The sequence below is a fragment of the Syngnathus scovelli genome, chromosome 7 (genome assembly GCF_024217435.2).
Source record: "Syngnathus scovelli strain Florida chromosome 7, RoL_Ssco_1.2, whole genome shotgun sequence".
In the NCBI taxonomy this organism is placed as follows: domain Eukaryota; kingdom Metazoa; phylum Chordata; class Actinopteri; order Syngnathiformes; family Syngnathidae; genus Syngnathus; species Syngnathus scovelli.
The window spans coordinates 2380459-2408385 of NC_090853.1; the positions used below are offsets into that span (position 1 = coordinate 2380459).

General features: G+C 42.1%; 2 protein-coding genes and 1 long non-coding RNA gene across 3 annotated transcripts; 1 reads left to right on the top strand and 2 right to left on the bottom strand.

Annotated features, from left to right (window-relative positions):
• Window positions 1-26011, top strand: LOC137840433 (uncharacterized). Its single transcript, XR_011087075.1, has 8 exons — window positions 1-242; window positions 4143-4382; window positions 5159-5233; window positions 5397-5471; window positions 5566-7901; window positions 15419-15509; window positions 22731-22912; window positions 25864-26011. It is a non-coding gene; the product is annotated as an uncharacterized lncRNA (long non-coding RNA).
• On the bottom strand, window positions 19042-21388 carry si:ch211-229d2.5 (zona pellucida-like domain-containing protein 1). The gene is made up of 10 exons (XM_049724926.1): window positions 21292-21388; window positions 20890-21110; window positions 20645-20829; window positions 20502-20574; window positions 20336-20433; window positions 20078-20158; window positions 19841-20009; window positions 19671-19776; window positions 19312-19335; window positions 19042-19172 (listed from the first exon to the last, which is right to left on the bottom strand). The coding sequence occupies exons 1-10, from the start codon at window positions 21386-21388 to the stop codon at window positions 19042-19044; spliced, it is 1185 nt and encodes a 394-aa protein (XP_049580883.1).
• Window positions 22566-27190, bottom strand: LOC125971807 (zona pellucida-like domain-containing protein 1). The gene is made up of 10 exons (XM_049724812.2): window positions 27058-27190; window positions 25858-26078; window positions 25543-25724; window positions 24950-25022; window positions 24347-24444; window positions 24094-24174; window positions 23802-23973; window positions 23637-23742; window positions 23075-23104; window positions 22566-22905 (listed from the first exon to the last, which is right to left on the bottom strand). The coding sequence occupies exons 1-10, from the start codon at window positions 27188-27190 to the stop codon at window positions 22721-22723; spliced, it is 1281 nt and encodes a 426-aa protein (XP_049580769.1). The 3' UTR covers window positions 22566-22720.
• Window positions 27191-27927: the final 737 nt, after the last annotated feature.

Sequence of the window (27927 nt, forward strand, 5' to 3'; positions counted from 1 at the left end):
TTCTGATAAAAGCGTTTTCACACCTTTTGTTTTAGTTCTCAGATTTTCCAGCGGAGAGCATTTTCAGATTCAAATATACCTTTCAAGTATTGTAAGTGTAAATGGATCAAGTGATGCACAATTGTGATGTGGTTGATATATTACACCGATTTTTTTGCTCATCTTCACACAGGGAACTTGGTGGTCCCAAAGGGACGAATGACCTCGTAGCATGTGCAAAGTGTTACCTTATGAAAACTGTGGTGAGTTACCGTCTTCTCGACGTGTGTAATGTTTACTACTGCTATGTAAGATTAGTTTTGGAACCGTAAAGAAAACATATACAGTATCTGACCAGTCCAGGTGGACTACAAAAAATAAAACGATTCCAAGAATAACGTCAGAATACCTAAAAAAATGTCCATTTTCTATTGAGGTATTGTTGGGGGTCCATTAGGGGGGTTTGCAAATGACTCACCTCACCCCTGCCACCTACGCCATTGCACAAAACTAATTTGTGGACCAAGCCAGCGTCAGCTGTCTAAAAGACGATTCAGAGGCGCCATAGGTGAAACGTTCTCCGCCCGTCTACTATTTGTCATCTGCGTGGGATGTACAGTGGCGCTGCTGTCGTGTGATACGGCCGACCCGGCGTGGCGTGGCGGGCGACTGCGCCGCCACCTCCTGCATCCCGCTCGGTTAAATTACCTGGCTCCGTCCGTCAATGTAATTCCCTAGCAACATGAAAGGCGGCTTCCTCCATCTGCAAAGTGTCGAGCGGGCTGCTTTACATCTGTCAGCTGCCACCGTTGTTTATTTCTCACCTCGGCCTGAAACTATTTGTTGGCTTGTCACTTAATGGCGGCGGGGGCCGTCACCGGCGCGGACGACGGCACTTAAACGCCGCCTGCTGCCGGCTTCGCCTTTGAACAACAACCCAAAGTAAATACAAAGCGTACACGTTCTTGTTATCCTACTTTTAAGACGGTAGCAGATATTCCGAGGTTAAACTTCAATCGCCTTCTCTTGATTATCCAAGAATCTAAAGTTGAATCTCCACTTAAATAAAAGATGGATTTTGTTTTTGCGATTCTTTCAATTAAAAACAAACTTCAAAGGTGAAGTCGATATACAGGTTTTTTTTTCTCCAATTAAGTCAATAAAAGTGCTTGTATAGAAAAAAAATGAAAATGGCTGTATTGCGTAACAACACAACCAGCCGGTGGTCTTTGCGTCCCGCTATGGCCGTTTGGGAGCGTGTCCAGATGTTCCATGTTGGTCATGAAGAACTCCACCAAATGTTCTGCCGGAACGTCACGTACGCCTCGATAATCTTGCTCCCGCTTGGCAGTTTTAGTTTCTCCAAAGGAGTCGGACAGAAATTTGTACAGTGGAACCTCGAGACTCAAGCAGAAAGTAGAAAATAGACCAAAAAAAAAAATTGCAGAGGAGATTCAAAAAGTACTGAAATATTTCCATATTTTTTCATATCGTGCTTAAATATTTGCCCTATTTTTTATTGAACTAAAAACATGCCAGTCTGGACGCTTTTGACTAAATCATTAAAGGAGTTTATACAAGCAGCTTTCTGCTACTTCTTCATTCAGAAATAAAAACATCGGCGCCTGATGAAGCAGCAACAGGAAAAGAATCATTAAATCGGTGACTCATTCGCCGATATGCTGTTAGTTAATGTGAATCGGTGTAATCAGCGCTTGCTTATCCAATATAATATTGTCTAATTTGGCTTTTAAACGCTGCCTTGCATTTACGGCTCTTCATCATAACCCCTGCGGAGTATTTCGTATCGTAAAAACCAGATTTGAGCCGTACCTCGTTTCGGCATACAAAGGTTATTTAGAGCCAATCACCCTCTGTAATAAGAAGTCGTAAAATGGAAAGCACGGCGCTCGAATGGCGGGGGCCACATCGTCTACATGTGAAACACAAGTCGGATAATCAGATGAATCGTCGCGCCCGACAGATGAAATGGAATTTCTAAAATTCCATCAACAATAGCATTTCGTTGTGTAGCTAGTTAGCGTTCTAAAAGTCCATCAATAATAGCATTTAGCCGTGTAGCTAGTTAGCTTGGCTAATATTTAAGTAGGCCGCCGCTATGGACATTTAGCTGGATGATGATCGGTTGCTAGCGACGCATTTTTTTTCATTTTACATGAATCAATATCCAAAGACATGAAGAGGCTTGCACCAGCAGAAGGATCGTTTCCATCCACTGTCCATCTATCATTAGATTTCCCTCGTCACTACTGAGAGGATGTTGTAAGAGAGGAAGTTTATTTTCCTCCGACAAGTAATTTGCTGGCGCCGATCGGGACTTCCTTTTTTCCATTGGCTTCATTGACAGCTCAGCACTTGGAAACTCAATCCATCTACATCCATTTCTTACTCTCTTGTTTGACATGATGTTCAAATTGAGACTTTGCAGTCGGGCTTTTAGAACAAGCTAGCTTGCCTTCCTTAAAGTCAACCTTTACAGTATTTGGTCCCAATATAAAAAAAATATTTTTCCCTTCATTTTATTACGTGCTCATGAATGGAGAAAAGAAAATTGCCGCTCATTTCATGTAATTATAAGCAAAATCACCTCTATTGTTCCAGCTCGACACGATGCTAAATTATTATGAACGGTACTCGAACGTCTTGAACTAAGTGGACCACTTAACGTACTTTTGTTCCCATTTAGCAGCACAGTGGGACTGAAAGTGCAGTCCGCAGCAGTCACGCCTCGGTCAAGGCACGGCCACCTTAGGCACTCGCATCAAAAGTTTAAAATGGCCACGACAGATGTAAGATATGAAGTCTTTTAGCCATCGCTAGCCTCGGGCAGGTTTTAGCGGCCATTTACATCGTAGTGAACAGCTGCGGGTTTTAACAAAGCCCTCCGCCGTGCCTTCCGTGCCCAGCTGAAGCATTGTCATGGGCACGGCATGGAGCTGAAGGGGAAACCCGGGCCGAAACAGAGCCGACTGTTATGCTAATGAAGGTGGTTGTCGGTGGGTGTGGTTAATTGCAGTCTTCTGTGGAAGGTCAGTGGCGCGTATGAACTCGGCGGGTCAAAGCCCGAGGCCTAACGGAGATAATGTCTGCCTGGTTTGAAGTAACAAACAAGACCAGACCCTCAGGGCAAAGATGGTTTCATCCGGCCACATTCCAAAGACGGGTAGGGGAGGGGGGGGGGTATGTCTTGCAACGGGCTGTGTTTAAATAGGCGTAATCAGATTTGAGTCAGTTGAAGGCTGGGCTAGGTCTGCATTGTTGTCCCAACAATGAGGAGCTTAAGGTGACACCCGGAAGGTGCTTCTTTTGCACCCTGCAAACAAGGCGACTTTAAGTAAGCAAACTTTGCGTGTCGCTAAATGGCGTGGAAAAAAACGCAGGAAGAAAAAAGGCAAACCATTGAAACCAGTAAAAAAAAGTGTATAAAATGGGTTAAAAATTGAAATTGCACAATAATCGTATTTTTCCAAGAAAAAAAAATGTTCTTAGAATAACAAAGATTTTTTTTATCAAGTAGAAACTCAGAATCTTACAAATAGTCAATATTTTCCAGACACAAGTCCAAATAAAAAAACAAAAAATGGAGTGATTTTACAGGTCAAACTGGTTCAATGGTGTCAATTCTCCAGCGATCTTGTTGAAACATTGAGTCACCCCAGTTATTGATTTCAAAATAATCCCACACAAGACGATCAAATCAAGCAGGTCAAAGTTCAAAAGACGCTCCTGTCGACCATAAGCTCTCTGACTGCGAGGCAGTCGGCGCTCCTAAGTGACCTTCTCCCAGGACAGGATATCTGACCCCGGAGGAGCCTGGGGGCACGCAGGTCAAAGGTTACAAAAGTACAGGCATGACATTTACCGCTAACGTGCCTTGACATCATTTCAAACATCCAATTGGGTTCAAGTTACAACATAATGGTTGTAAAGTAATATTGCAAAAACCTGAACGAGGTCGCTCGAGGGCCGCATAATTCGACAACGTGTGAAAATTTTCCCGACTCGGATTTACTGAGCCCCTCTGGACAAAAAAAAATAAATTTGACACTCTTGCTTTTGAATGTGTTGTTTTGTATGTTCAACAGGATACGTATATATATTTGCAACATATCGATTCTCGTTATCATGTCTCCTCTCCTCAGGCGGTGGCATTTGGACAGCTGCTGACGGCGACTCCAAGCCATCACCAGCTGACACTGGCTGAAATTGTTTCTTCGTGTTGAGGGGGGATCAAAATGTCAAAGTCTGTGCCGGCTCAGAAATTGGATCACGAGGAAGTGCTGGAAAGTGTTTGACAACATCAGATGTGGGCTTAACCCTGACTCCTGAAGCTTCAGCTTCCCAAATCCCCGGCCCCGAAAGAACTCCAGGAGATGATGAAGGTTTGTTTGGATTCTGTGTTGAGTCCAACTGGGAAACAATGGCGTTCAAATGTGCTAATTTATAGCGCCGCCCTTGTGGCGTCACTTGAGACGACTAATCTGGTTTACTTCTCCAAAGAGATTTCATCTGGAGTGTAATTACAGCAAGTGGATCAAAATATACATTTGAGTGATTGTTTGCGACCTGCGGTGAAATTGAGGGTTAACGTGGTTAATTCAATTCACTTAGGACAACTTGGTTAGCGCCCAAACAGCGGCAGCGTATTATGCCTCGTGGCAAGGGCTTGTAAAAATATCAATCTGCGCTTTGCTTTGTAATATGTGCAACTAAAGTCTCTCCGGAGTCTTTGATAAACTACACTTGACCATGCGGGTTGACAGCAACATGATGAGCCAAAAGCATTTTTCTTTTTTTTTTCAAATGCCTCGCATTTGGCTTCTATTCGTGGCCGAAAGCAAACAGCAACTATTAACTCATTTTGCTTGTATCAACTGTTTACTGCTATCGACGTAAATATTTGTCGAGGAGTTGTTTTCCTTGGACGAAGCTCTCGCCCAGCTCGAAATTCCGGTTTGTAAAGCGCTAATAGATGGCGACATTGTTTCACTTTGGAGTTGAGATTTGCGCAATTTTTAAGAAGTTAAAGGGGGAAGTCAAGTTGGAAATTTTCTTCACAATAATATGTTCTATTAACCCTCATTAGTCTAATAAAGCTCTTATGATTCATATGGTGTGTGTGGAAAAAGACTAATTAAACCATTTTTATCCATCTCAGGCGTCGGCCATTTTGTCTTGTACTGCTGGCGACTGAACATGACATCACAGTCACATGACCAAACCCAAAAAACAGGTGAGCCAGCATGACATTTGGATTTTTCTTCTTAATTGTTCTTACCTAAAGGCACGATTCAACAGAGTGCCACATTTAGACACATTTTTTACTTGACTTTTAAGATCAGAGAGTGAATCCTGGCTTGTCACAAGACTAATTAAACCATTTTTATCCATCTCAGGCGTCGGCCATTTTGTCTTGCACTGCTGGCGACTGAACATGACATCACAGTCACATGACCAAACCCAGAAAACAGGTGAGCCAGCATGACATTTAGATTTTTCTTCTTAATTGTTCTTACCTAAAGGCACGATTCAACAGTGAGACACATTTTTGACTTGAGTTTTAAGATCAGAGAGTGAATCCCGGCTTGCCACGTCGAATATGTGGGAGAAAAATAGCAACATGTTTAGGCTGATCGTTTGCCGCTCGCTTGAGGCTGCAACGTGCGTCATCTCTAAAGAAACGTTATTTTTGCATTTGCTATCAAATCCACCGAGTGACATGAATAGTCAGAATTGTTCATCCTCCTTATGTGCGTCGCCTCTTCACAACTAAGTGACGTTTCCTAACGACTTGCTGCCAAAAGTTGACGAAGGACAAAGTAAAGATGGCATTTTGCTAACAGCTTCAACACAACTTTGTCAAATATCCCAAGGATGTTCTCTTAACTAATTAGTTTTTTTGTTTTGCTTCTTTTTCGGAATGCACTGTAAAGCTTCATTGAAACTTGTTTTTCAAATTCGAAAAAAATAGCTACTTCTTGCCTCAAATTATTAATGGAGAAACACAGGAGCAATACATGAAAATATTATGAACTAGCATTCTCAGGCCACTGAATCGAGCGCTTGTTCCGGTTGTCCTAGAATTCTTCTAGTTATTTCCAAGACAGCCAGCCCAGAGTAAAGAATCTTTGCAAACATGAACTTTCACGGCATGAACTTTCATGGTTATGTTTTAATAAATTATTATCTCTGTGACACTTCATTGCTACACCTGTGCAGTTTTAACAAAATCCATCCATTTTCTATAGCGCTGATCCTCATTAAGCCCTCGGGTGAGAGAGGAGGGAACATCCATGAGTGGTCATAATATCCAAGATACGGACGGTATGACCCCAGAGGATCCATCTAACCTAGTTTCCGAGCCGAACTCCGCGGCTAATATTAGCAACGGAGGCTCATATCGGTTTGATGTAGCGTGTGTCAAAAAACGGGGAACAATGTGCCGACAAAAGATTAAGATTGAAATTTTAGTGAAATTTTAGCAGAACTGAGGGAAAACCGGGTCGCGAGACAATTTTTGTTCAAAGCATCATCTCGTGCCGTTCAAGCCAATTGAATTTCCTCGGAATCTCGAATGCAAAAAAAAAAAATATTTAAATTTAAACCATATGTTTTGCTTTGGACTTTTTTCGGGACGGTAGCATCAAAGTGTGATGATAACCGCTCGGCTAGAAAGTTCTGCAACAAAAAATGAGTCAGGAACATAAGAGCGATTCGCAACGTGACAAAAGCGAAATCCGACGCAATTCAGCTTCAAAACAAATCTTCGTTCTACCTGAAGAAAACAATGGGAAAAGTGCCAGGATGTGGATAGCAAAACTATCCTCACTTTAAATGCTAACCTTGTCTCTTTCCATCACACTTGTTCAAAAACTAATCAAGTACTTTTTCCCTGCTCAGAATCCATTGAACAGACTCGTGTTAATTACAAATACATTGTCTGGAAAAAAAAAAAAGTGACAGGTATTTTAAATGAAAGATCACAAAAGCTTTTTTCCCCCCTTGAATGTGTTGGAAATGAATGGTTTGTTGTCTTCGTGATAGTTTCCAAGGTTGGTGAAAATGAAAGGAATGATTTGTTCAGCAGGGGCAAAAAAAAAACGTAAGGGGGGGGGGGGGGGAAACCTTAAAAAGGTTGTCTAATTAGAGACACACACAGGCAAGCTGACTCATTATCACACAGCGCAGACACACAGCGTGCAAACGGGAGTGATGTTGATGAGGGATGGCTTTAGTCCACCCCTTCTTCTCCCGTACGTCAACACAAGCGGGGCGGCGGGACTTAAGACAAACCGTTGGGATGTGACAAGTGCGTATTTCACGGCGAATGCCGCTTTTGTTCTTACGGGTCGGATTCATTCTTGGGGCCACGGCAATGCTTCTTTGTCTTGCATGGGCACAGGAGACTTGATTTTCACAGTGTTGCATTCGAGAAAAAAAAAAAAGTACTGTACGGAACAAAGCTTCGGTGACGATGGCTACCGGCGTAAAATAAAAAATCTGATTTTTCTATATGTGCAGGATATATCAGGGATGGCCTCTTGACGAATTATTTTTTTGTTTTTGGCCAATTTTTTTACATTTCATTTGCTAATTTTTGCACTGTATATATTTCTGCATATTTCTGTATATTTTTATCTCTTATATTTTTTCTTTTTGTATATTTTGTATTTTACTGCTACTGGACACAGAATTTCCCTGAAGGAGTAATCCCAAGGGATTAATAAAGTTGAGTCTAAATCTAAATCTAAATCTAATCCCCCTAAAATTTTCAATAGACACTAATAAACTGGTTCGCTACCAATGACGGATAAAGACGTCAAAGTTTTTTTTTTTTTAATTGTGGCGCAACTCAACATTCAAGCTGCCCATCACTTCACTTGACTGTTGGCATATGGATGGTATGTGGTTTTTTTTTTTTTTTTTTTAACCGCCCAGTCAAATTTTACTTTCCACATGACTGTAATTTAAGTTGCCGAAAGCTTCGGAACTGCTTCGATTAACATCCGCGGCACCGTTACAGTTACCTGTTGTTGTTTTTTGGATATTGCTGCTTTCTATAATTACGACGTGACAGCGATGGTGGTGCTAAGATCTGGATTAAGTCAGGTAAATCCCCTTTAAAGGCCCAAATACCAACTGCACTGCCCACCACGGCATGTGCTCATGTTGTCTCTCACTTGTTAAGCTTTACAAAGCCCCCCCCCCCCCCCCCGACACGGGAGGAGATGTTTTCATGCCCAGCGTGAAGCTAACACTCATCGTTGGTGAGCGCTATCCATCTTACTTTACTTTCCAAGTCTTTCTCATCGAAGCGATCCAATTAAGCGCCTGTCATCCTGGGAGAGTTCAAGCCGTGGAAAAAAAATAAAAAATAACACAACAAACTTTTCAGAAAGCTCTTTGATTACCCTCGGCACTGAAGTGTGTTGTTCTTTGTTTGCAAACAGTCGGGGGTGCGTGAGCTTCCAACGTCACCTGACAAAAGTGCAGCCTGATTACGACATGACCTCATCGTTCGCCAGTCGGATAGGAATGTCGTTCGATTTCTTTGAAAAGCAAACAATGAGTCTTCTGTTATTACTTCCTGTTTTCGAGTTTCTTCTCTGCCCCTTGCTGATTGTTTCGAGGGCGAGGGAAAGCATCTTTAAAAAAAAAAAAAAAGGAAACGTGTCAGCGAGGCTTTTATGTTTCCGTTCTTTTGATGAAAGTTTGAGGATGTCTTGCATAATTCTTCAACGTGGAATCCGCAGTCGACTTCCTCGATTGTTTGGATGAAGACAACTTTTGTAAATGACTAAACTCGTGTACAGTTTTAGCATCTTGAGGAGTTTGAGATCATTGCGGCTGACCTACTTGCCATCGTATATTTTGGAAAAAAAAAACAAAATTGGCTCGTGTTAGTTACCTGAAGCTTATTTACCTGTTTTGTGGAATTTCCACTCCCGTTTAATGAGTAATGAATCACTCTGGGATGCTTCGACTTTGGTCTCAGCATGAATGTGAGTCAACTGCACAAATGTTTGACTCGCACACTGTTGATGTGATCTGACAGACCATTTTTATTTTTTTCTCGAGGCATGATGGATAATTGATGAAAGAGCCAAAACGATTCAACTTGGCTCATTAAAGCATCACTAAATCCAATTTGACCTCTAATAAGGTAAAATTTGGCTGGGTGGGGGGGGATGCGTGAATCCTTCTGAATTTACATGCGATGACATTATCAAAGTGGTGCTGGGACTTTTACATATCGGGCTTTCGGATTAAGGTGGCTGAGAGCAGACTTTGCATTTTTGACATGGAGACCAATTAAGGGCGAAGCTGCAGGGCACGAGTTGACTGGCACCCTCCGGAGAAGCACAGGTGCCTGAGAACCTGCCTGTGTGAAAGCAACCCTGCTTACGTTGGCTCTTTAGAGCCTGAGGGGCTTTTTGCACCTCGCTGCTTGAAAAATAAAAATGGATGGCAAAAGCTGACATTATTGTTTGCGTTTAAACATGCAGCCATCATAGCAGACTTATGGGTTTTTTTTTTTTCTTCTTCGAAAATGGTTGACAATGGGATGCGTGAGATTCATTAATGGCCGTTCAAGTGTTTCTGCTGCTGAAGATAATCATGGTTTACTTACTCCCGTACCTCACATTACCCGAGTCATCTATTACGAGACATTTTTAGATGAGTAAGACAAGCATTTGGCGAAAATGAGTGCTTTGACGCTTTTTAGTCTGAACCCTGAGAGGGGTTATTTTATAAAGTAACATATGGTAGTCTGAAATTTAGCAGGACTTCCGCTGAGATTGTTGACGGCCATAAAACTTTTCAAACTGCAGTCGGAGACAAAGAAACTTTCTTGCCTGGCAGCAGTGACGCAACGTTACTCCAATGTCAATCCGTAAACTAGCGCCAAGGACAAAATTGCCAAGTGTGCCAAAATATTTAGATTTTTTTTTTCTTATTTTAGAACTGGGTAAAAGTTCCACTTTTTCTTCACTCATAAATGTTTTGAAAAGCAGACAGACAGTCTTGCCTGAGGCTCGACAAAAGCGATTCACGCTAAACGACACATAAAAAAAAAATCAATTCGGATTGCTTCTTGTGCTTCATGAAATACAAGCATGTCAGATCTTTGCTGGATTAGCTAATACAGGTACAGCGGCGCCTTGACTTACGAGTTGAATTCATTTCACCATCAAGCTTGTAACTCAAAGCACCTTTCTATTAAATCAGCTTTTTTCATTGAAATTAATTGATTACCATTTAAAATCTTTTTTCTCCTTACACAGTGCGCCGAATTAGTCAAGAGAGTCGAAAGTGGAAAGTCTGAATGTTCTGATCGCCCGTTTCTATGCCAACCACAATGCAAAGTTAACCTTTGATTAAATAAAAAAACCTTCTTTTTAAGTCCCACAATGAATCAATTATTACATCAGTCATTTCCAATTACTGTCACGTATTATTAAATGATCAGTATTTTTTCTCCCGAGAACATTATGTTCTATATTGTAGAAATGTACTCACCCCCTCCCCTCCCCGAAATTCGAAATGAATCACACGTTCCCGCTGAAACGTCAACCGGGCTTTATGCGATAGCAAAGTAATCTAATCAATAATTAACGATTAGTCCTCGTGCAAATTAGGTGTTTCATGTTTTTCTGTTTCAATTTGTTTTCGTGGGAGTGCAGTCATCTCATAAAATAATGATTCTCTATAATTTCATACATTATTTGTTTTGATTAAAAAAAAAAAAAAAAGTGCCCATTCATTAGTAGTGGATTCAATTTACAGCCGATCTCGTCATTATGTCGAGTTCGGATGCAGATGTGACTGAATGGAGGCTTCTAGACGGCTTTTTCACTCACGATAAAAAAAAAAAAAATCTGCCAGCATGTAAACACAGTGATGTGCATCGTGGTGGAAAAAAAAAAAAAAATCCTCCGTGAAACAATGCAGACGAGGAACCACACCCTTCCTTACCTTAAACTGCTCTCAGCAAATGGCAGATTTTTTTTTTTTTTTTTTTTTACTCCAAAAGGAAAGAAAACATGTCTGAAAGGTTATAAATCTTTAATCAAACGACGGTGATGCGCCTTGCTTCCAGCGCTCTCCTCCGCCTCGCTGGAGAGCAGATGCTGAGCTCTTACATCTCTACGGATAAATCCCCTTTCCCCGCTACCAAAGTGTCGTGGGAGCTGCTCTCTGTGCACCGACGCCTCTCGCTCTTTTTTTTTTCTCGGGTTCCCTCCTCGCCATCTCCCACGAGAAAGGGCCTGTGCTATTTTAGCGAGAGTGAGAAGCAGGCAGGAAGCGCATAATTATTTAGCCCCCCAGTTAAGTATGCAAAACAGGTCTTGGTTAAACATGCAGAAGGGAGTTTAGCAAGTTTACCGCAGACTGAGGACAAAAAAAGCCAGCGTATATATTCATTCAATTTAGCTATAAACCATTTTAAAGCACTTTTAAAAATACCCGAACAAAGATGATTGATCACCTGAATAAAACGAAATATCCGGAATTGCAAGAGTATTCTCATTCCTTTCATTCATGAAATTTGTATTGATGGCGACACAGGCCTTGGATCACCGTTAATGTCGGAGCGCGTAAAATATTTATTTATTTCATATATTTATTCACATTCAACCATGTGTTACATTAGGCCACTGAATGTTTTGTGAAGATGATGTAGGCTTGGAATGTTATTGACCTTCCGAAACTATGAATAAACACACACACACAAACGGCCTTTGTTACTCCTCCAACCTTGACATTTTTTCGAATTCCATCCTGGTTTCTATTGCAAAATCTTTTTTGCTGTGTCACCGTAGCACATTAAGCATCTTGCATTCATCAGGTAACCCGCAAACATGAATTGCAAACTCCACGTAAAGAAAAAGGCCCCCTCCATTTGTCTTGTCGCTCTTTATCAGCAATTGTTTAAATTTCTTCAGCGTGAGTGATTTCCTCCCGCAAGGTGTATTGGGTGATTGCCCCTTTTTTTTTTTTCTCTCCATCCTCATCCGACACCTTTCGTCTTCTCATCCTACCTCGCCTTTCACCTCGCTGTGCACGCACGCTTTGAAAGCTCACTTTCCGAGTCGCAAGCAATTACGCGGCCTGCCATTGCGTCTATGCGATGTTCCCGCTCGGGTATCAAAGACTGATTATGCATCGTGTGGCAGCACGTATACGTACGTGTTATATATTTGTATAATTGGGCGGTACGGCATCGTTGTGTATCTGTGTGTGGTACGTAACCACATTGCAAAAAAATTTTTTACACTTAATATATGCATACCGTTGCCTCTGCTTTGCAAAAAAATATGGCAATAATTTGTAATCTGCTGTAAATAGCTAGCTGCCACACTTATCAAGATAATAAAAGAATCCACTGATGGGCTTACTAAAAATTTCCCTTTTCCCGCGGCCATTAATCTCATTCATCTATAAATAATTACTTCCTGTTTACCGCCACCATAATGTGCAGTTTGCAAGATAGCACTTAGCATAAAATCTATACGGAGATGTCTGTAATGTAAACTACTCAAAAGGACAAAATCACTTAGTTGGCTTGTACTCCAGGAAGTAATCAATGGCCGCTAATGACCGATAATCGGAGCGATACAGTATGATGGAAAAGCTCCACGCAATGATGCGATGGAAACTCTGTTCAGGGGTGTGCACACTTTTGCTCCTCGAACAGAAAAATACATGTGCAATTTCTTCAGTGGTTTCTCAGCTCTCATTAAAGATCATTACAAAAATGTACACTACTCACTTTTGTGAGCGATTTCCACGGTCATTGCTTTCGATTATAGTAATAAAGCATTAGCGGTGCGCTACGCTATGGGCCTTCATTTTGTATCACCCTCCATTAAAGTGGATTAAAACGTCAAACAAAAAGTTACCGTACGCAAACAAGGCTCCCAAAAAAAATTGAAGTTGTAATAATTGAAATGTTTAAAGTGACACCTGAAAGAGCGCGCCGCGGCTAAACGACGCCGCTTGGCAACATCATAACTCACAGCTAAGACATTTGCGCTCCAGAGTATGCTGCGTAATTTAATTCATCGCCTGCCTCCCATTAGCATTCGTCGCCGCATCAAAGTCTTGCAAATGCGCCTAGGTGGGGATTTAACGGGAGACGTCTGGATACACCGAGGGGATTTATTCCCAAAAAAACTTTAGTGCTACATTGGTGTTTGTCACAACTGAAGTTTGTCGACTTATTCTGCTTAATCACAGACCTCTGCAATTTTTTTTTTTTTCCTGGCTCGGCTAATAATTCATTATCAGAGTCAATGTTGATGTTTGAGACTCGTCTGGGAAAAAAAAATGAATGAAAGAGTGAATTAATTTGATGCCAAGTGTCACCTTTATAAAAACTAGGCCATTTTTTCGTAACATTTTCTATACTCAATTCCCCCCCAGCTCATCAGTGCAGCACTAATATTAGTCACTCATCACAGACGCTAAAGACTAATGTCTTTCTTCATTTGTTATCGTACTGCTCGTATATGCTAATTAGCGTTAGCATGAAGCTAGCAGACTGAAAGTCTAAGCTAGTATATGTAACTTTTGTTTTTTTCTACCCCATCTTAGCCAAAAAATATGAGGACCATGAGCTCAACTACTTGCCCACCCCTGACCTACAGGCTCATTTATCTCACGTACATCTTTTTTGTTCTTTGAAGCGTTTCATGAAAATGTAATTGAACTCCGAATTGGCCAGCTTTTGATGCGATGCCCTTTAGAGTTCCCTCAGCAGATGACAAAAAAAAAAAAAGGGGGGCTTTTTCTACTTTGCCCTGCCTGAGGCTTGTCTCTTTACGGGTGTCTGCCTTCCCTCTATGAATTATGAAGCATAATCCCCCACAGGCTTCCCGGTGGCCACCAACGAATTGGGGGCCCGCATCCCAGCCAGCTGTTTATATGTTCCTCCAGTGTCCCTTTGGTGTCTGTCCAAACCACGCCGGCGACACAATCTAGAAAAAAAAAAAAACTGACACAATAATGCTGCGAGCACGTTCGCATTGGTGGGAAATATGTTGTCCGCAACGAAATAGGATCTTTTTGGAGTCGCAGGTGTTCACATTATGAGTGAGACTGAAGCAGCGAAAAACAAATTATCATGGAAATTGCTCGAGAGCGAAAATAAGGTTTCGCATCAGTGAAACTGCAAATGTTTGCGTGAGGTCTTGTGCGTGACACAAACTATGTTGTTGTGTGACACGTTTGTCATAGGAATGAAGTCAGGGACGAACAAGTTTTATGCTCAAGGGCAGGATTTTGAAATTCAATGATGGACAGAGTCATTTAAAGAGCAGGAGAATTTTTTTTTAATGTAAAATACTTTAATAAATATCCAATTTTTATTTTATTTTATTCACAATTAATATAATTGTATCTAACTGACCAATCAACCAAATTATTGTTTATATATATTTATTATATTTATAATTTTTTATTTTATTTGCAATTAATTTAATTGTATCTACTTGACCGATCAACCAAATTATTGTTCATTTTTATATATTTTTACATATTTATTATATTTATAATTATTTTTTATATTTATTTTATTCACAATTAATTTCAACCAAATAATGCAGTATCTAACTCCAGTATCGGCACAGTCAGTTTTAAATTGATACTCAATCTTGCAAAGACCAGAACTCATTTTTGTATGATTTTGCTAAGAAAGCAAATTTTAGTCCTCAAGCTAAGTGCTATCCAAATAAGGGTAGTCATAATGCCGGTACCATCTCAAGCTTCATGAGTCTTCCGAGAAACCATGACGGACGGAGACGTCAACCGACATACTGTATGTGACTCATGTACAGTAGCTGCAAATACACTTTTAATATCGCCATAACAGAACCTCCGCTCTTCCAGGAAAAGACCCCCCACCACTTCTCCGACTGGCACCATCACCCCTTCAAGCTGTACATTATTAATGGAGCTTCTGTTGAATGTGCCTTTGTTCCTCCATCAGCGGACGAAAGGGTGGGGCCGTGGGGGGGCGAGGGGGGGGGGGGGGTCTTAGGGTGGGCGGTCGGCTAACCCAAGCTGGTCGCATCCTGCGGCGGGCTGTTCATCCATCACGTTAAAAGGTGGCGCATCAATCATTAACAAGTAGCCAAGTGCTGAAAGGATGATGGACAGCTAGACAAATAAGTTAAGATGAAGTAGGGCAAGGTGAGGCGAGCATTTACATCACTTCAAAAGGATATTTATTCACACAAGCAAATTATATTCAAAAAAAAAAATTCCTGGAACTGCGGTGAGGCATTTTAATAATAATGCATTTACATTACCCAAAATAAAAGATGAAAACGCTAACACTGTAAGTTTTAGCTCCTCTACATTGCATGATTAAACTTTAATGATTAAACTTGACTTTTTTTTTTTTTTTTTTCAGAGAGAGAGTGCGGCAATTCTACTTGAACGCTTAAGGCAATGTACTTAAAAAGTCCAGGAAAGACTTGCCAGGAATTCCTGAAATGCCAGCAGTAAGTAGACCTTGTTTTGACAGTCTTATTTATTTTTGAAGACTGCGTCTGGAGGGTTACACAATTAATCCGGTCCAGTCTCCCCAAAAAGTTATAATTTATATTTTAATGAGAAAAAAATAGCACGCCATAATATTGTACTTGCCTTGTTTGTCCACATGGGGGCAATATCAGACAGACATTTTGTTAATTGAGATGTCTCGACTCCTCCCAGCTCATCGGTACGGCACTAATATTAGTCATTATAGAAGATCAAGAATATAGCCTGTTATTGTTTTTCAACGTTTTACTACAACAGGCTTGCTAATTAGCATTAGCATAAAGCTAATGGACTGAAAAGCTACGGTAAGTGGTTCATTTAAATACCCAAGGTGTAATTGTTTTATCTTTTAGTTTTATGGATTAAAAATGCATTTATCAACTTTTATCAGAGAAAGGATGTGCATATTGTGAACTTTGTTTTTTTTTTTCAAATTCATCTAGCTATATAACGTGAGGATTTATAGTACAAGTCCCGAGAAAGCCTTTGAGAGGATTTAAAGTGCAGGTATGTCGTAGAGGGGCTCATCCAGAACAGGATTAGTTTCTCTTTGGAAGGATTTAACATTCGAGTGCCCTTTTTTTCGCGAGATTTCAATGTTTTTTTTGTCAAAGTAGCCCGAAGAAGACACGCAGCTACGGTATGGACTCACCTGTAGAAGCGAAGCACAACCGATCAATACGTTTACCACTGTAATCGATAAATACAATTACATTGTCATGAGTCGTACCGATGGACTCGCGGCGCTTCAGCAGGAGCAGATACTGAAAGCATTCTAAATCCATATAGTACATTCAAATAATTAGCACCGCTTTCTAGTCTATTAACACCAAGTTGATGAGGGTTCATTGAACTCTTATTTCCAGGATCTTATTTTTTTGTGCCCAAAGCAAGTTTAGCACAAAGCGCTAGGTTTCTTCCTTTTAGTATTTTTACGCAGGTACAAGGGGCCAGGCGTCACGATAAATATTTCCAATAAGAAGCAACTTATCTAGAGACAAGCAAAAAGACTCGCACAGCGAGTAAAGAATGTCTCAAGTGAGCAACACATAGCTTACTTGACGTCGGCGTGGACAAATGCACCACTTCACATGAATGCTAATGATGCTGGTTGTCCACTTGATGTGCAAATGAGCATGCAAATGTGACGCGGCTGAAATACAGCGTGTTCCGTCGAGGGCCCGGGAGGAGGCGCAAACGCAAAACATACGCCACATGATGTTCTGTATTGTTTGTCGGAGCCAATATGCCCTGGGAAGAAAAGCAAAAAACACGTGGTGCTTTTGCAATACTTCCTAATTCTCACAAGTTGTGCAATCACGAGGCATTTTTCTGCTATCCTCAAGATAACTATAATACATTCACTTGCTCAAGTAGCTGATCCCTGTTGTTGACGGCAAATTATATTCATAGGGGAGATGCAGCTGCAAAGATACGCTGGAAACCAGGGTTGGGCAACCTACGTCCTGAGGGCCACCGACAGCCCACAAACTAATTTGTAATGTTAACACATTTTGAGGAAAAGGAAATTTGCAACTGAAGCAGACAGATGGTCAGATAGTCAGCCTTTGAAGGTTACACCAACCCTATTAAAATAATACTAGGAAATGAGATGTAGCAAATTAAGCTAGTCGGCTAATAGCCTTCTGGTTAACAAGCTAACATCTCTGATTTTATTGTTAACAATAATAATTGTACCCATTTAATAGCCTGTAGCAGTAACATTTGACTTAATTTTCATTCCCCCAAATATCGAGAATTGTATCAGTTAGCGTTAGCAACTAGCCTATCTCCAGATCCTATTCTTAGACGTTTCTTGCTCAGATAGATGCCAAAGCATGAGAAATAGTCATATGATGTTTATTGCCAGCAAAAAGTCTCGCACCATAAGGTAAGCTAAGATAGGCTAGCCATAAAGTGTCCATTGAGGATGTGCTGTGACTCTGACTTGAACATGACATTTTGCTTTACCTGCCGCCGTCCACTTTCTCTGCCTCATTACAAAAGGTTAATGGAATAACCAGACCCCTTCACACGCTTTCCGCCCGCTCAGCAGTCTGCCGTAACACTTTTGCACCTCTCTTTATCCACGCATGGCTTTTTTTAGTATTATTTTATCTCCTTTGGCGTCCTTACGCCCATGTTTATTCAAAGTCATGCCGCTTTTTATGCTCACGTGCCGGCCTTGAACTAGGCTACAGCTGCTCCATTCATTTTTCATGAAAAGTGCTACACGGTTAGCCTACAGACACACTCATGTGCCTTTTAATTAGAGTGGAAATGACAGAACAATTATTCATCCAGCTCACCGAAAGGAAAAGGAGCTAAGAAGGACCACCAAACGGATTTTTTTTTTTGCTCCACCCTTGTCTGGCAGATATGAAAGTGACAGTATTTAATGGCTTCCATTCAAATGCCGCTCACGATGACAAGTCAGCAAGCGTCGGCCCACCAAAAAAAAAAAAAAAACATAAAATATGGCCTGTCGTTTGCAACACGGGCAGCAGGTCCACAACACCCCCCCTCAAGGCCGTAAACACTTTTAGAGGGCAAAGCGGCCCCGATCTAAAGGTCGGTGTCCATCCCTGTTGTTTTAATTAAATTACAGTGAAGTCATAAAAGAAAAGATTCATCGCGAACGTACATTTTATTGCTGCCTTAATGGAGCGAGATCAGCTGGTCGTCCCCTCCATTCACGTTAAAAAGTGGCTCATCTCATCACCCGTTGATTGCTCCCCTTGTCGCACAGGAAACCATCTCCATTTCCATCAAATCAGTCATGACCCCACTAAATGGCGGCGCCAGCTCAGCCTGTCACGAATTGAGTTTCGGAGACGAATTCCAGTCGGAAATGCAAAAATGGAAATTATTGACATAAGACATCTTTCCTAGCGCTCCTATTGAGCGAATAAGACATCTTTAATTGGTCAATTTAAATTTGGATTCCTTAAAACTTTCCCTGTCCACTGCTAAAACGACTCACTGGACAAGTGAACAAAAAAAATGGTGATTAGACACCCTCTGGTGGAAAGTCATTACAAAAACTGCTTGACTATAAATGCAATGTTGATCACAGTGTCTGAATTGCGTCACTGGAGGGAATCACATGCAGTGAGTGATTAGATTTGATTTACTCTGTTTGTACATCTCGCAAGCTTTAATAATCAATAGGCGTCATCCCCGACAACCCAAAATGGTGGCAATTTACACAGCAGCAAGTCTTGAAATTTTTGGGATTGGCAAAACACTGTTACAATATTTATATTAATGAAAGTAAAGCTGTAAATAAATTAATATTAAAATATCCTCTGCTGCTTTAAATCATTGTTGTGACGTGCGTACGTGGATTTTAAATACTACATAAAACAATTCCAGCTTGGAACAACAAAAAAGATACAGAATAAGTTGTATGCATCGTGATACGTCCATAAATGTGTAGGAATTATTATTATTATTTTTTTAAAGTCCTCCTGCATACAACGTGTACCTCTGCTAGCTCAATCGCCTCATCTTATGATAAAATAAGGCCGCTGTCAAAATGGCCGCCACGCCTAGCGCAAAGAGGACGGCCACAGCGATCCCCAGGCCCACCGACGCGTCACGTCGGCCCTCGCCGGACTCAACTGTGTGCACACAAAAAACAAAAATATTACTTGACCGAGACGCTCCGGCGGCACAGGAAATTATGCGACTCCAGATTGAAAAAAAAGTTGTTTATGTTGAAATAGCGGTGCCATCAAGAAGGAAAAAAAAAATCCTTACCCTCTTCTTTCGATTGAGTGGCTGCTGGAAAGATAGGGAGAGTATTTCAATATGAGGGATGACGGTTTGAATAGTGGCTGTACGATAACAAGCAGGCTGACGTTTTTTAAAAAGAGGCTGAGAAATACAACTTTGTCATATAAAGCCACCGCGGATTTTTAGCACCGTGCATCCATCTTTTCCCAATCATCAGGTTGGAAGCTTTAAAATCTTTAGCCTCCTGTTATGACGCTTTTTTCGGCAACAGGAATCTTCCGGGCTCCTGAGGCAATTTGACCTGCTGTAGATGAATAACTCCATCGCTAAACTCTGTCGATTTAGAGCTATGGTGTCTGTGTAAAGTGTCAGAGGATACGTACGCTCATCGGTTCTGGTTTTTATAGGCACGGTGAGCAAGGACGGCTCATCGATGCTTTGCTGGACGACCGTCGTCTCCGCGTTCCTTCTCCTCCGATTGTTGCATTGCTGTGGATGGTCAGCGACGTGTTTGTCGGTTTTTTTTTGTGATTGGAAATGGACGCCATCTTACTTTGAAGGAGCTGCAAGTGCTTTGCTCGCAGAGTCTCGTCACGCAGTGCAGGTAGTAAGTGGAGATGGTTTCGTTCTGCTGCTCGATGAAGCGGAAGGCTGAGAAGTGGAAGCGGGCTTTTTGGCTTTCGCCGTTTTCCAGAATGGTGGTCAGCTCGGCGATGGAGCACCTTTCGAAACAAGACCAACCTCACATATTCTAGTCAAAAACAAAACTATTTTTTCCCTTTGGACTTACGGGACAAAGAGATTAAAGAAGGTGGAGTTGGTTGGGTGCGGTGACACGGAAGCGTAGCAACGATCCAGAAGCACAAAGTACCTGAGGAGAAACAATGAGGCCCCCAGCACAGAGTCAGAGACTCCAGGTCACAGGCGGAAGCCTCAAGTTTACAATCTATCAAGATCCAAACAACGGTGAGCTACCCAGGAAGTATCCAGTACCAGAATTGATCAATTGTGAGGCTTTGATAAACACGGAATCCACAAAAGTTCTTACTGTGACGTCAAGTTGGAGGCCACCACCTCCACGTAGATCTTTTTTCTCAATTCGACACCCTCCTGTGGCATGATGAGTGGACTGGTGTAGTTTTCATCCTGGAAAATAAAGACAGACGTTAAGGATGAAGACGGCATTAAAAGGTTAGCGAGTTTGTTAGCGGCACCTGGAAGAGCGTCATGCTGAGGGTGCTGATGAAGCTGCCGTTGTTGTCTTTTAGAGCAATGGAAGCAGAAGACCTACAAAAGAGGAGAACGCACAACCGAGTTGGCGACACCTTGCGACTTCTTGACCTCTTAGCGTACTTACACGTCCACCTGGGTGTTGTTGAGAAGATACTCCAAAGGGTAGGCGCACGAGTAGAAATATTTGAGCTCCGCGTTGTAGGTGATCGTACCGACGGTGGGGTCGGAGGAGCGCACCGCACCGCTAACGTTGACCCGTTGGATGTTCGAGAAGTCAGAAAATAATCCCGTTCCAGGCGCGCTTGTGGTCTAAAGAGAATTCCATTGAGAAACCGAACTTTTTTAAAACCACCCCGAAATAGATCTTACCAAGAAGTTACTCCCGCAGGCGTTCCCCTCCCGGATTGGGAAGTTAAATCTGACCACAGGGGGCGTAACCGTCTCATCCAGACTCCCTTGACATTCCGAATTTCCGATCACATGGTTGAGGATCAGTAAACTCTCGTTGTATCCCGTGTAGACCACCGGGCAGATTTGGATAGCCAGGTCGATGGCGGATGTGCCGCACACCACGGCGATATCGGTATATTCTGATCAGAAAAAAAAAAATTGAAACTGCAGCCGACGTTTTAACAACATTGTTTGGGCTGCAAATATCTACCAGCACATTAGTCAACATGCGGCGGGTCAATATATGAAGTCAGTGCATTGTCCTCGAGGGCATTTGTCTAAACTAAAATCAATACTCCCCCCCTCCCTGCACAGTCTCACCAGGTCGTCTGGCGTAGACTCCGCAGTCAGAGAGGCTGAGGGCCTCTCGGCCCACGATCCACAACGAGGTCAGGATGAGGAACCTGATCAAAGCCATCTCCCGTCGCTCTGAAAGCTAAGGGAGAAGCGCTAATGTCACTTCAGAAGGTAGATTAATCCGGAAAAGGCATTCCTGGATTAGGGTACAAAATCCATTCGGAGGGAGCTAACCTACCTCAGTTTCTCGGCCCAGTTTTTGATGAGGACGTCCGGTGGAGACGCTTTTATATGCGCTGACCTGACTGATTTGTTGAGAACTGTTTCGGGATTGGAGGGGAACAGGGTCAAAGACACAATTCGCTTTTTGCGGTCATCTCCTCCAGGCAGGTGATGAAACCCAACGCAGGACTTGAAACAAACAATGTTTTTTTTTCTCGTCGCTAATGTGAAATTTAAGTGGGGGAATGTTTGCTAGCTAAAAGAGAAGAGGGCCTCTTGTCTGTTTGATGATATTTATCTTTTTTTTTTTAAAAACTCAAGATTAGTTCGAAAGACTAAGCAAGAATCCCGTAAAATGATCTTGTCAGCTGAGCCACCTGAGAGAAAGCTCAGATCCGGGTCAAGATAAAGGATGGCTGTCTGCGTTTATCATCCATGCCGTGTTGTGATGACGTGACCCCCACGCGGGTTTTCTTCGCTCTTCTTCCCACTTTGGGCGAAAGATTTCAGTGACCCGAGGCAGGCGGGGGGTCTCAGTATTCGCTCCACTTCTTCCATCGTTTCTTGTGCGTGATGGAGACATGCTCGCATAATGGCAGTTGAAAGTCGGGATTAGAGCGGAGCCAGTCATGCACGTGAGGTCTAGACTTTTATTACACGGGTCACGGCGAAGGAGAATCAATCCAGGGAAAATTGGAAAAGTTCATTCTGGCAATCACAAAAGGCGTTAATATTTGGTACTGTTGCCGTTTGGGGAAATGGCTCACAAAATGAGAAAAGTAGAAAAATCCACTTTAAATCTCTCAAAGTGAGCACTGGAATTTTTTTTTTTTATATGTGTGTATATATATATTTTTTTTTTCTCATCTATTTGCTATAAGCACAAACTATACACATGAAAAATGTCATTTTTATTAAAGTATTCAACACCTAAAGCATAAAAGTTCTTTAAAATGTATTTCAAAAATGCATCTTTAAAAAATTATATTTATTATTGATTTTAACCACAAAAAAAAACTATTTTTAAATCATGCTTCTATACTTTTGGTCAGTATCATAATAACAATGCACCCATCTTAAGATTTCTGCCTTATAAGAATTCATACTATCTAACTTGAAGTTTTTTTTTTTTTTTTTGTCGTGTACTTAAAATCTAACAACACCTGAAACACACATTTAGTGAGGTGTGTGCAAATGAATTAACTATTGTGTGTTTATAATTTAATTGCGTTCATTTAAAGGCGGGGTTCCAAACTCCTGAGGCTGCCGAGGAGGAGGAGGATGCTAGCACGTGTGACTTCTGCAGGAGGCGAAGCGACAGCAAAACGAAGCCGACGCTCGTCCCGCCCAGTATGACCACGCCCGAGATGAGCGCCGTGGTCACCGGATTCATCAGATGGGAGGGGCCGCCTGGCGCTGGAAGGTAAAATGGGGCAGTGAAAGAAATTTAAAAGTGCTTAAGCATGAACTTATCGTGACCCTGCTTTTTTTTAATTCAAGATCAGAAAAACAAATTATCAGTCCTAGCATCCCAGAAAGATATTAAACATTTTCTATAGTTTATAAAATTTGTGAGTTTGCTTACCGAGCTGAGTGTTGTTGACAGCGGTATCATCTGGAATAAAAACAGAATGGGTTTTTATTAAATTGACTTTCACTCCTATTAAAGGTAGAAGCTGTTTAGCGTAGTAAAAAAAAAAAAAAAAAAAACACTAAAGTAAAGCGTTTTTTAAAAAGTGCCTGTCACTGGTTCCCATTTTTTATTGTCAATTTTTTTCTTTAGACATTAAAAAATTACAACTGAAGTTGAAAATAATGACCTTCAAACCTATGCCCCAAAAATGGAAATGATTTTTTGAAATTAAATACGACAAAAAAATTAAGTATTGTAACGTAGTCTAATTTTATGCCTGTAATTCATTCATAATGCTTTTTTTAAGCATCAAGAAAAAAAATGCCATTTTTTAAATTAATTGAACGATTAATCGGTTATTGGAATTTTGGAATCGGCTTAAAAAAATGCCAGCAATGTTGACCTCAATATGAAACATCAATGAATGAATTTGTCTTCTTCTGGAGGTTCTGGCATATCTACCGAATGTGTCGGACCTTATATCTAAGCATCAACCGTAAGAGTGCGCTCGTACCACTCCTGGTGATGATTGGCCCAGCGCTAATGACGGCATTGCCACTGGCGGCCGGAGGCGATCCGAGGCCGGTCCCTTCGTCCCGCCTTCGCCGCCGCCCGCAGATCTGCCAAACACATCACGGGTCACACCAGAACAGTCAAGTCCGATCCGATGAAGTCGTACCGGCATGAGCATGATGCAATCGTCGCTTTTGCACAGCTTGGTGACGCAATGCAGGAAAACGGTGGACATCTTCTGGTGCCGGTGCTTGACAAAGCGGAAAACCTCAAAGGAGAAACGTCCCATCTGACTCTTGCCGTTCTCAAAAACGGTGGTCTGAGGGTCTTTGTAGCAGCTGTGCCGAGACAGAGAGAAAAAGCCGCGTACGCGATATGACGTTGTTGCTTTCAGAGAGACGGACGGGCATGAATGGCTAATAGCTCCCCTTTTGTGGTGGCTGGACAAGTCAGATTACCCCAGGAAAAGGTCGTAGCGAAGTTCATCATTAGGATTCCCTGAGGGGGTTGTGTAACAGTAGTCCATCAAGATGTTCCAACTGCGGGGGGACAAAACGGTGAGATGGAGACTGCACATGGGAAAATGCGCTCGGGTCTTTCTCCTTCTGTCACGGCCCGGCGCCTCGCTGTCGTATAATATCATAATGGCGGCGGCGGCGGTTGACTTATCGAGTCAAATCGAGTCGGCGTTAAATAATCGCTTTGCGTTACCGTTTGTCCAGATTGGTGGCCTTGACTGCGGCAAACACTCTGGTCTTCAAAGCCAGGCCGGCCATCGGGATGGAGAGCATTTGGTTGTACGTGGAGTCCTAAAGGAAAAGGAATCATAAATTGCTAATTAAAATGGGAGCTTGTTTGTAAAAAAAAAATATTTTATTTATTATTATTACATTATTTTTTTATTATTTATTTTATTATTTATTTATTATTACATTTATAGTAGTCAATAAATATACAGTACATGGCTTGAGATGAAGTTTTTGTTTACTTGGAGGGCAGTGACCCCAAATTTGACCTCAAATCATTTTAAACTTCATTTTAAAAGGATACTTTTTGTGTCTATTTCATAATGATAATCATCAATAATAGCTTTACAATAGTTTTGCTTCCACTATTTTATAGTTCCTCAAAAAATTTTTGTCAAATGGCACATCGTCATAGTGATAGAAACGGTTTGCAAATGGCCGCCGAGAAATAACATTCTATCTGAAACAAGTCGGCACTTGGGCGAATACTGATATTCACTAGATACTAGATCTCGACTTGAGGTCCAAACGTGCAGCGATTGGAATGAAGGTGAACCAGCTCACTCACATTGTACAGCATGAGACTCAGTGTGCTCACAAACGTGCCGTTGCTGTCCTTGACGGATATGGCGGCTGACGAACTGTGAAAACATCCAATGTGTGAGCTCAGGTGCCATCCATAATAAACGTGGAGCTTATCAATAAGTCTTTCCAGCGTCATCTCAGCTCAAGGCTTTACGCAGCAGCTCTTGAATTGACACAAAAGAGCTGCTGCGGTATTAATTAATTCAGCTGCCCATCATTTTGTATTTAACAATATCAACATGAGAATCCATTTTTGTCAAATCCAAGAATTGAGACAAACAGGATGACGTAATTATCAATTATTGTATTTTGATGTTGGTCACTTTGGAAGTATTTTCCGGGGTTGGTATAATAAGTTTGAGAACAATCGAGTTTTCAATGAACCTGACGTGCATGTTCGATTCGCAAAATAGTTTTCGATTAATCGATTAATTGTATCACCTCCAATGGAAAACAATATGGGGTTTGTATCATGATCGCAGTTTCTATTCTGATCAGTTTCTTCCGCATCACGAATACGTCTTGATTAGATAAATGTCACCAACTCCCGATTGATTAGGAAAGTAGTAAACTTACGAAGCCAGTTGTGAGTTATTGACCAGGTACTCCAACGGGTAGCTGCAGCTGAATTTGTACAACAAACCAGGGAGGTAGCTGATGATCGTCGGAGGGTCGGGGGTGTCAACGAAGCCGGAGACGTTCCCGATTTGTACCAGCGACATGTTCCCGTAGGCGTTGGGTCCCAAAGCTGTGCTGACCTGCGGAGGAAGCAAGATCGCTTTTCACCAAGCCAGTAAACATCTTAATGAAGCTAATATTGATTAAATATGTGTGTGTGTGTGTGTGTGTGTGTGTGTGTGTGTGTGTGTGTGTGTGTGTGTGTGTGTTCACCTCCAGGCTATTGCCGCAAGCTTCCAGAGTGCTGAGGCCGATGCTGAACAGCACAACGGTAGGGAAGGTGTTGTTGTTGATGAAGCCGCGGCATTGGGCGTCGCCATGGTGACCGTTGAGCGCCAGGTCCGTGTCAGTGTATCCGGAGAACAGCACCGGGCAGAAGTTGATCTTCACCGTGATGGTCTGCACGCCGCAATACACGCTGACGTCCCGCTCGCCTTTCAAACAACAACTGAGTGAGTATTTATACTTATTGGGCAACAATTACCTAGGGGGGTGCTGACTTACGCAAATCCATATTGTCATAATGTTGACGTGTAAAGTGTAAAAGTGTGTAAACTGTTATCATGTCAAGTAAAATAAGATGATAATATCTTAAATGCAAAATCAGTTCATTCAACATTTGGAGATTTAAAATACATCAATTTTAAAAAAAAATTATCAATTGATATTCAATACCACTTTTTTTTCAGTATGAGTACTTAATTGTTGTGTTGTCACCGATACCAAGTACCGATACCACTAGTACTAAGGACACATAAAATCCCCCCCCAAAAAAACAGACAGATCATTCTTCTAATTTCTTGGGCCTGATTGTAAAATGGCCTCAAGAGGGTGGACGATACTGGTATTGAAATAAGTCTGGTATCGATGTCTGGTATCGGTACTCGCCTATCCCTAGTTATTATCGTGATGCTTAGTCTTGTAATTGTATTTGTAGTACTTAAAAATACAAAACGTTTTGAAATGTGAGCATCAAGAGCCAAACTTTATTTTGATTAAATGAAAAAGTTTTTTTTCATTTTGGGAAGCCGATTGTCAACGTGGAAGGCTGGAATCCATTTTGTTCATAATTCTATACAGTGTAAGCGTTTTCGTCTCTCTGCCTTTAATCAAGATAACACTTTGTCCCGATCAAATCTGTAATATTGAAAACTCGCTTTATAACGAACTGCACTGCATCATACTGACAAGTGAATCTAAAAAAAAAAAGATTCCATTAAAATGTAAATATTTGAATATGGTCAGGCACCCGTCCTTATTAAATTATTAAAAAATGATCAGACAGTGTGATGAAGTGCAGCTCAAAGTGGCTCTCATTACAATCCGCAGGTCCAAATTACATTTCGAGTCATAATTATCGACGATGTGAAACGTTAACGCGGTCCTGATGTTGCGAGCGTGCATCATCCTCACCAGGAAACCTGCTGTGCTGGTTAGCATCACAGTTGTATCCGTTAAACTGAGCCGACACCGAAGCGACGCCGCTCATCAGGAGTAGGACGAGGAAGCACATTTGGGCACCGGCGAGAGCTTTGGCCGCCGTCATCTTCAGAGGGCCAACATGGCGCTGCCGCACGTTCCCCGGGACGGACGCTCCAAAATGGCGTTTATCTCCCGAGTGCCAGCCAGTCCGGAGGCGACTGCCCTCTGTGACCTCGAAGCAAAGTAGCGCCACCCTCTATCTCCGGGTTCTCCTCTATCTCCCCCTTCTGCCCTCCCCCTTTTGGCCTCACTCGCTCATGACGGTCGCCAATCCGGCCCTTTTTCAAGGCCTTTTTAAGTCGGGTCGCGCCTCATTTCACCCCCACCGCTTCCTTTTCGACACCTGGTTAACCGTTTCCTGATGCCTTCAAAGCTACGCCACCAGGGAGAAGGCGTCCTCGCCCGCATCAGATATGAAAGATAGCGGCGGCCATTATCCAAACATGCCCTCGGTGACGGACATGGGAACCTCCATCAGATCTGAAACGGCCTCAACAAATCTTTTCACGGAGCCCCGAAACCCGAGCCGGCCGCGCCGTTTCCCACTCGCCTCCGCCGGTTCTGATCATCACCTGTCAGCTGGCACAAACGCCGGGTCTCAGAAGGGCGGGGGAGTCGTATATGAGTCCGAGAGGGGGGGGGAGGGTGCCCGCGAATTAAGCTGTCATCGGCCCACATTCACATCCGCATAATAGTCGGCTCATGGTCCGACGCGGAGCTGTCTGTAAGCGATTGGGATGCACAAAGCGTCGCTAAAAGGTTGTCGGAGGCCTACGCTGGGATGTACGTTCAGAAAATGCG

Bases quoted from the DNA above. Each gene is read 5' to 3' on its own strand.
- si:ch211-229d2.5 (XM_049724926.1), bottom strand. From the start codon at position 21,388: ATGGCTTTGATCAGGTTCCTCATCCTGACCTCGTTGTGGATCGTGGGC. The intron at 20,575-20,644 runs GTAAGTACGCTA...CCTCTTTTGTAG, and splicing joins AACAACACCCAGGTGGACGT to GTCTTCTGCTTCCATTGCTC. The intron at 20,434-20,501 runs GTGCCGCTAACA...TTTATTTTCCAG, and splicing joins TCAGCATGACGCTCTTCCAG to GATGAAAACTACACCAGTCC.
- LOC125971807 (XM_049724812.2), bottom strand. From the start codon at position 27,190: ATGACGGCGGCCAAAGCTCTCGCCGGTGCCCAAATGTGCTTCCTCGTC. The intron at 25,725-25,857 runs GTGAACACACAC...CTTCCTCCGCAG, and splicing joins CTTGCGGCAATAGCCTGGAG to GTCAGCACAGCTTTGGGACC. The intron at 22,906-23,074 runs GTAAGCAAACTC...TTTACCTTCCAG, and splicing joins TGTCAACAACACTCAGCTCG to CGCCAGGCGGCCCCTCCCAT.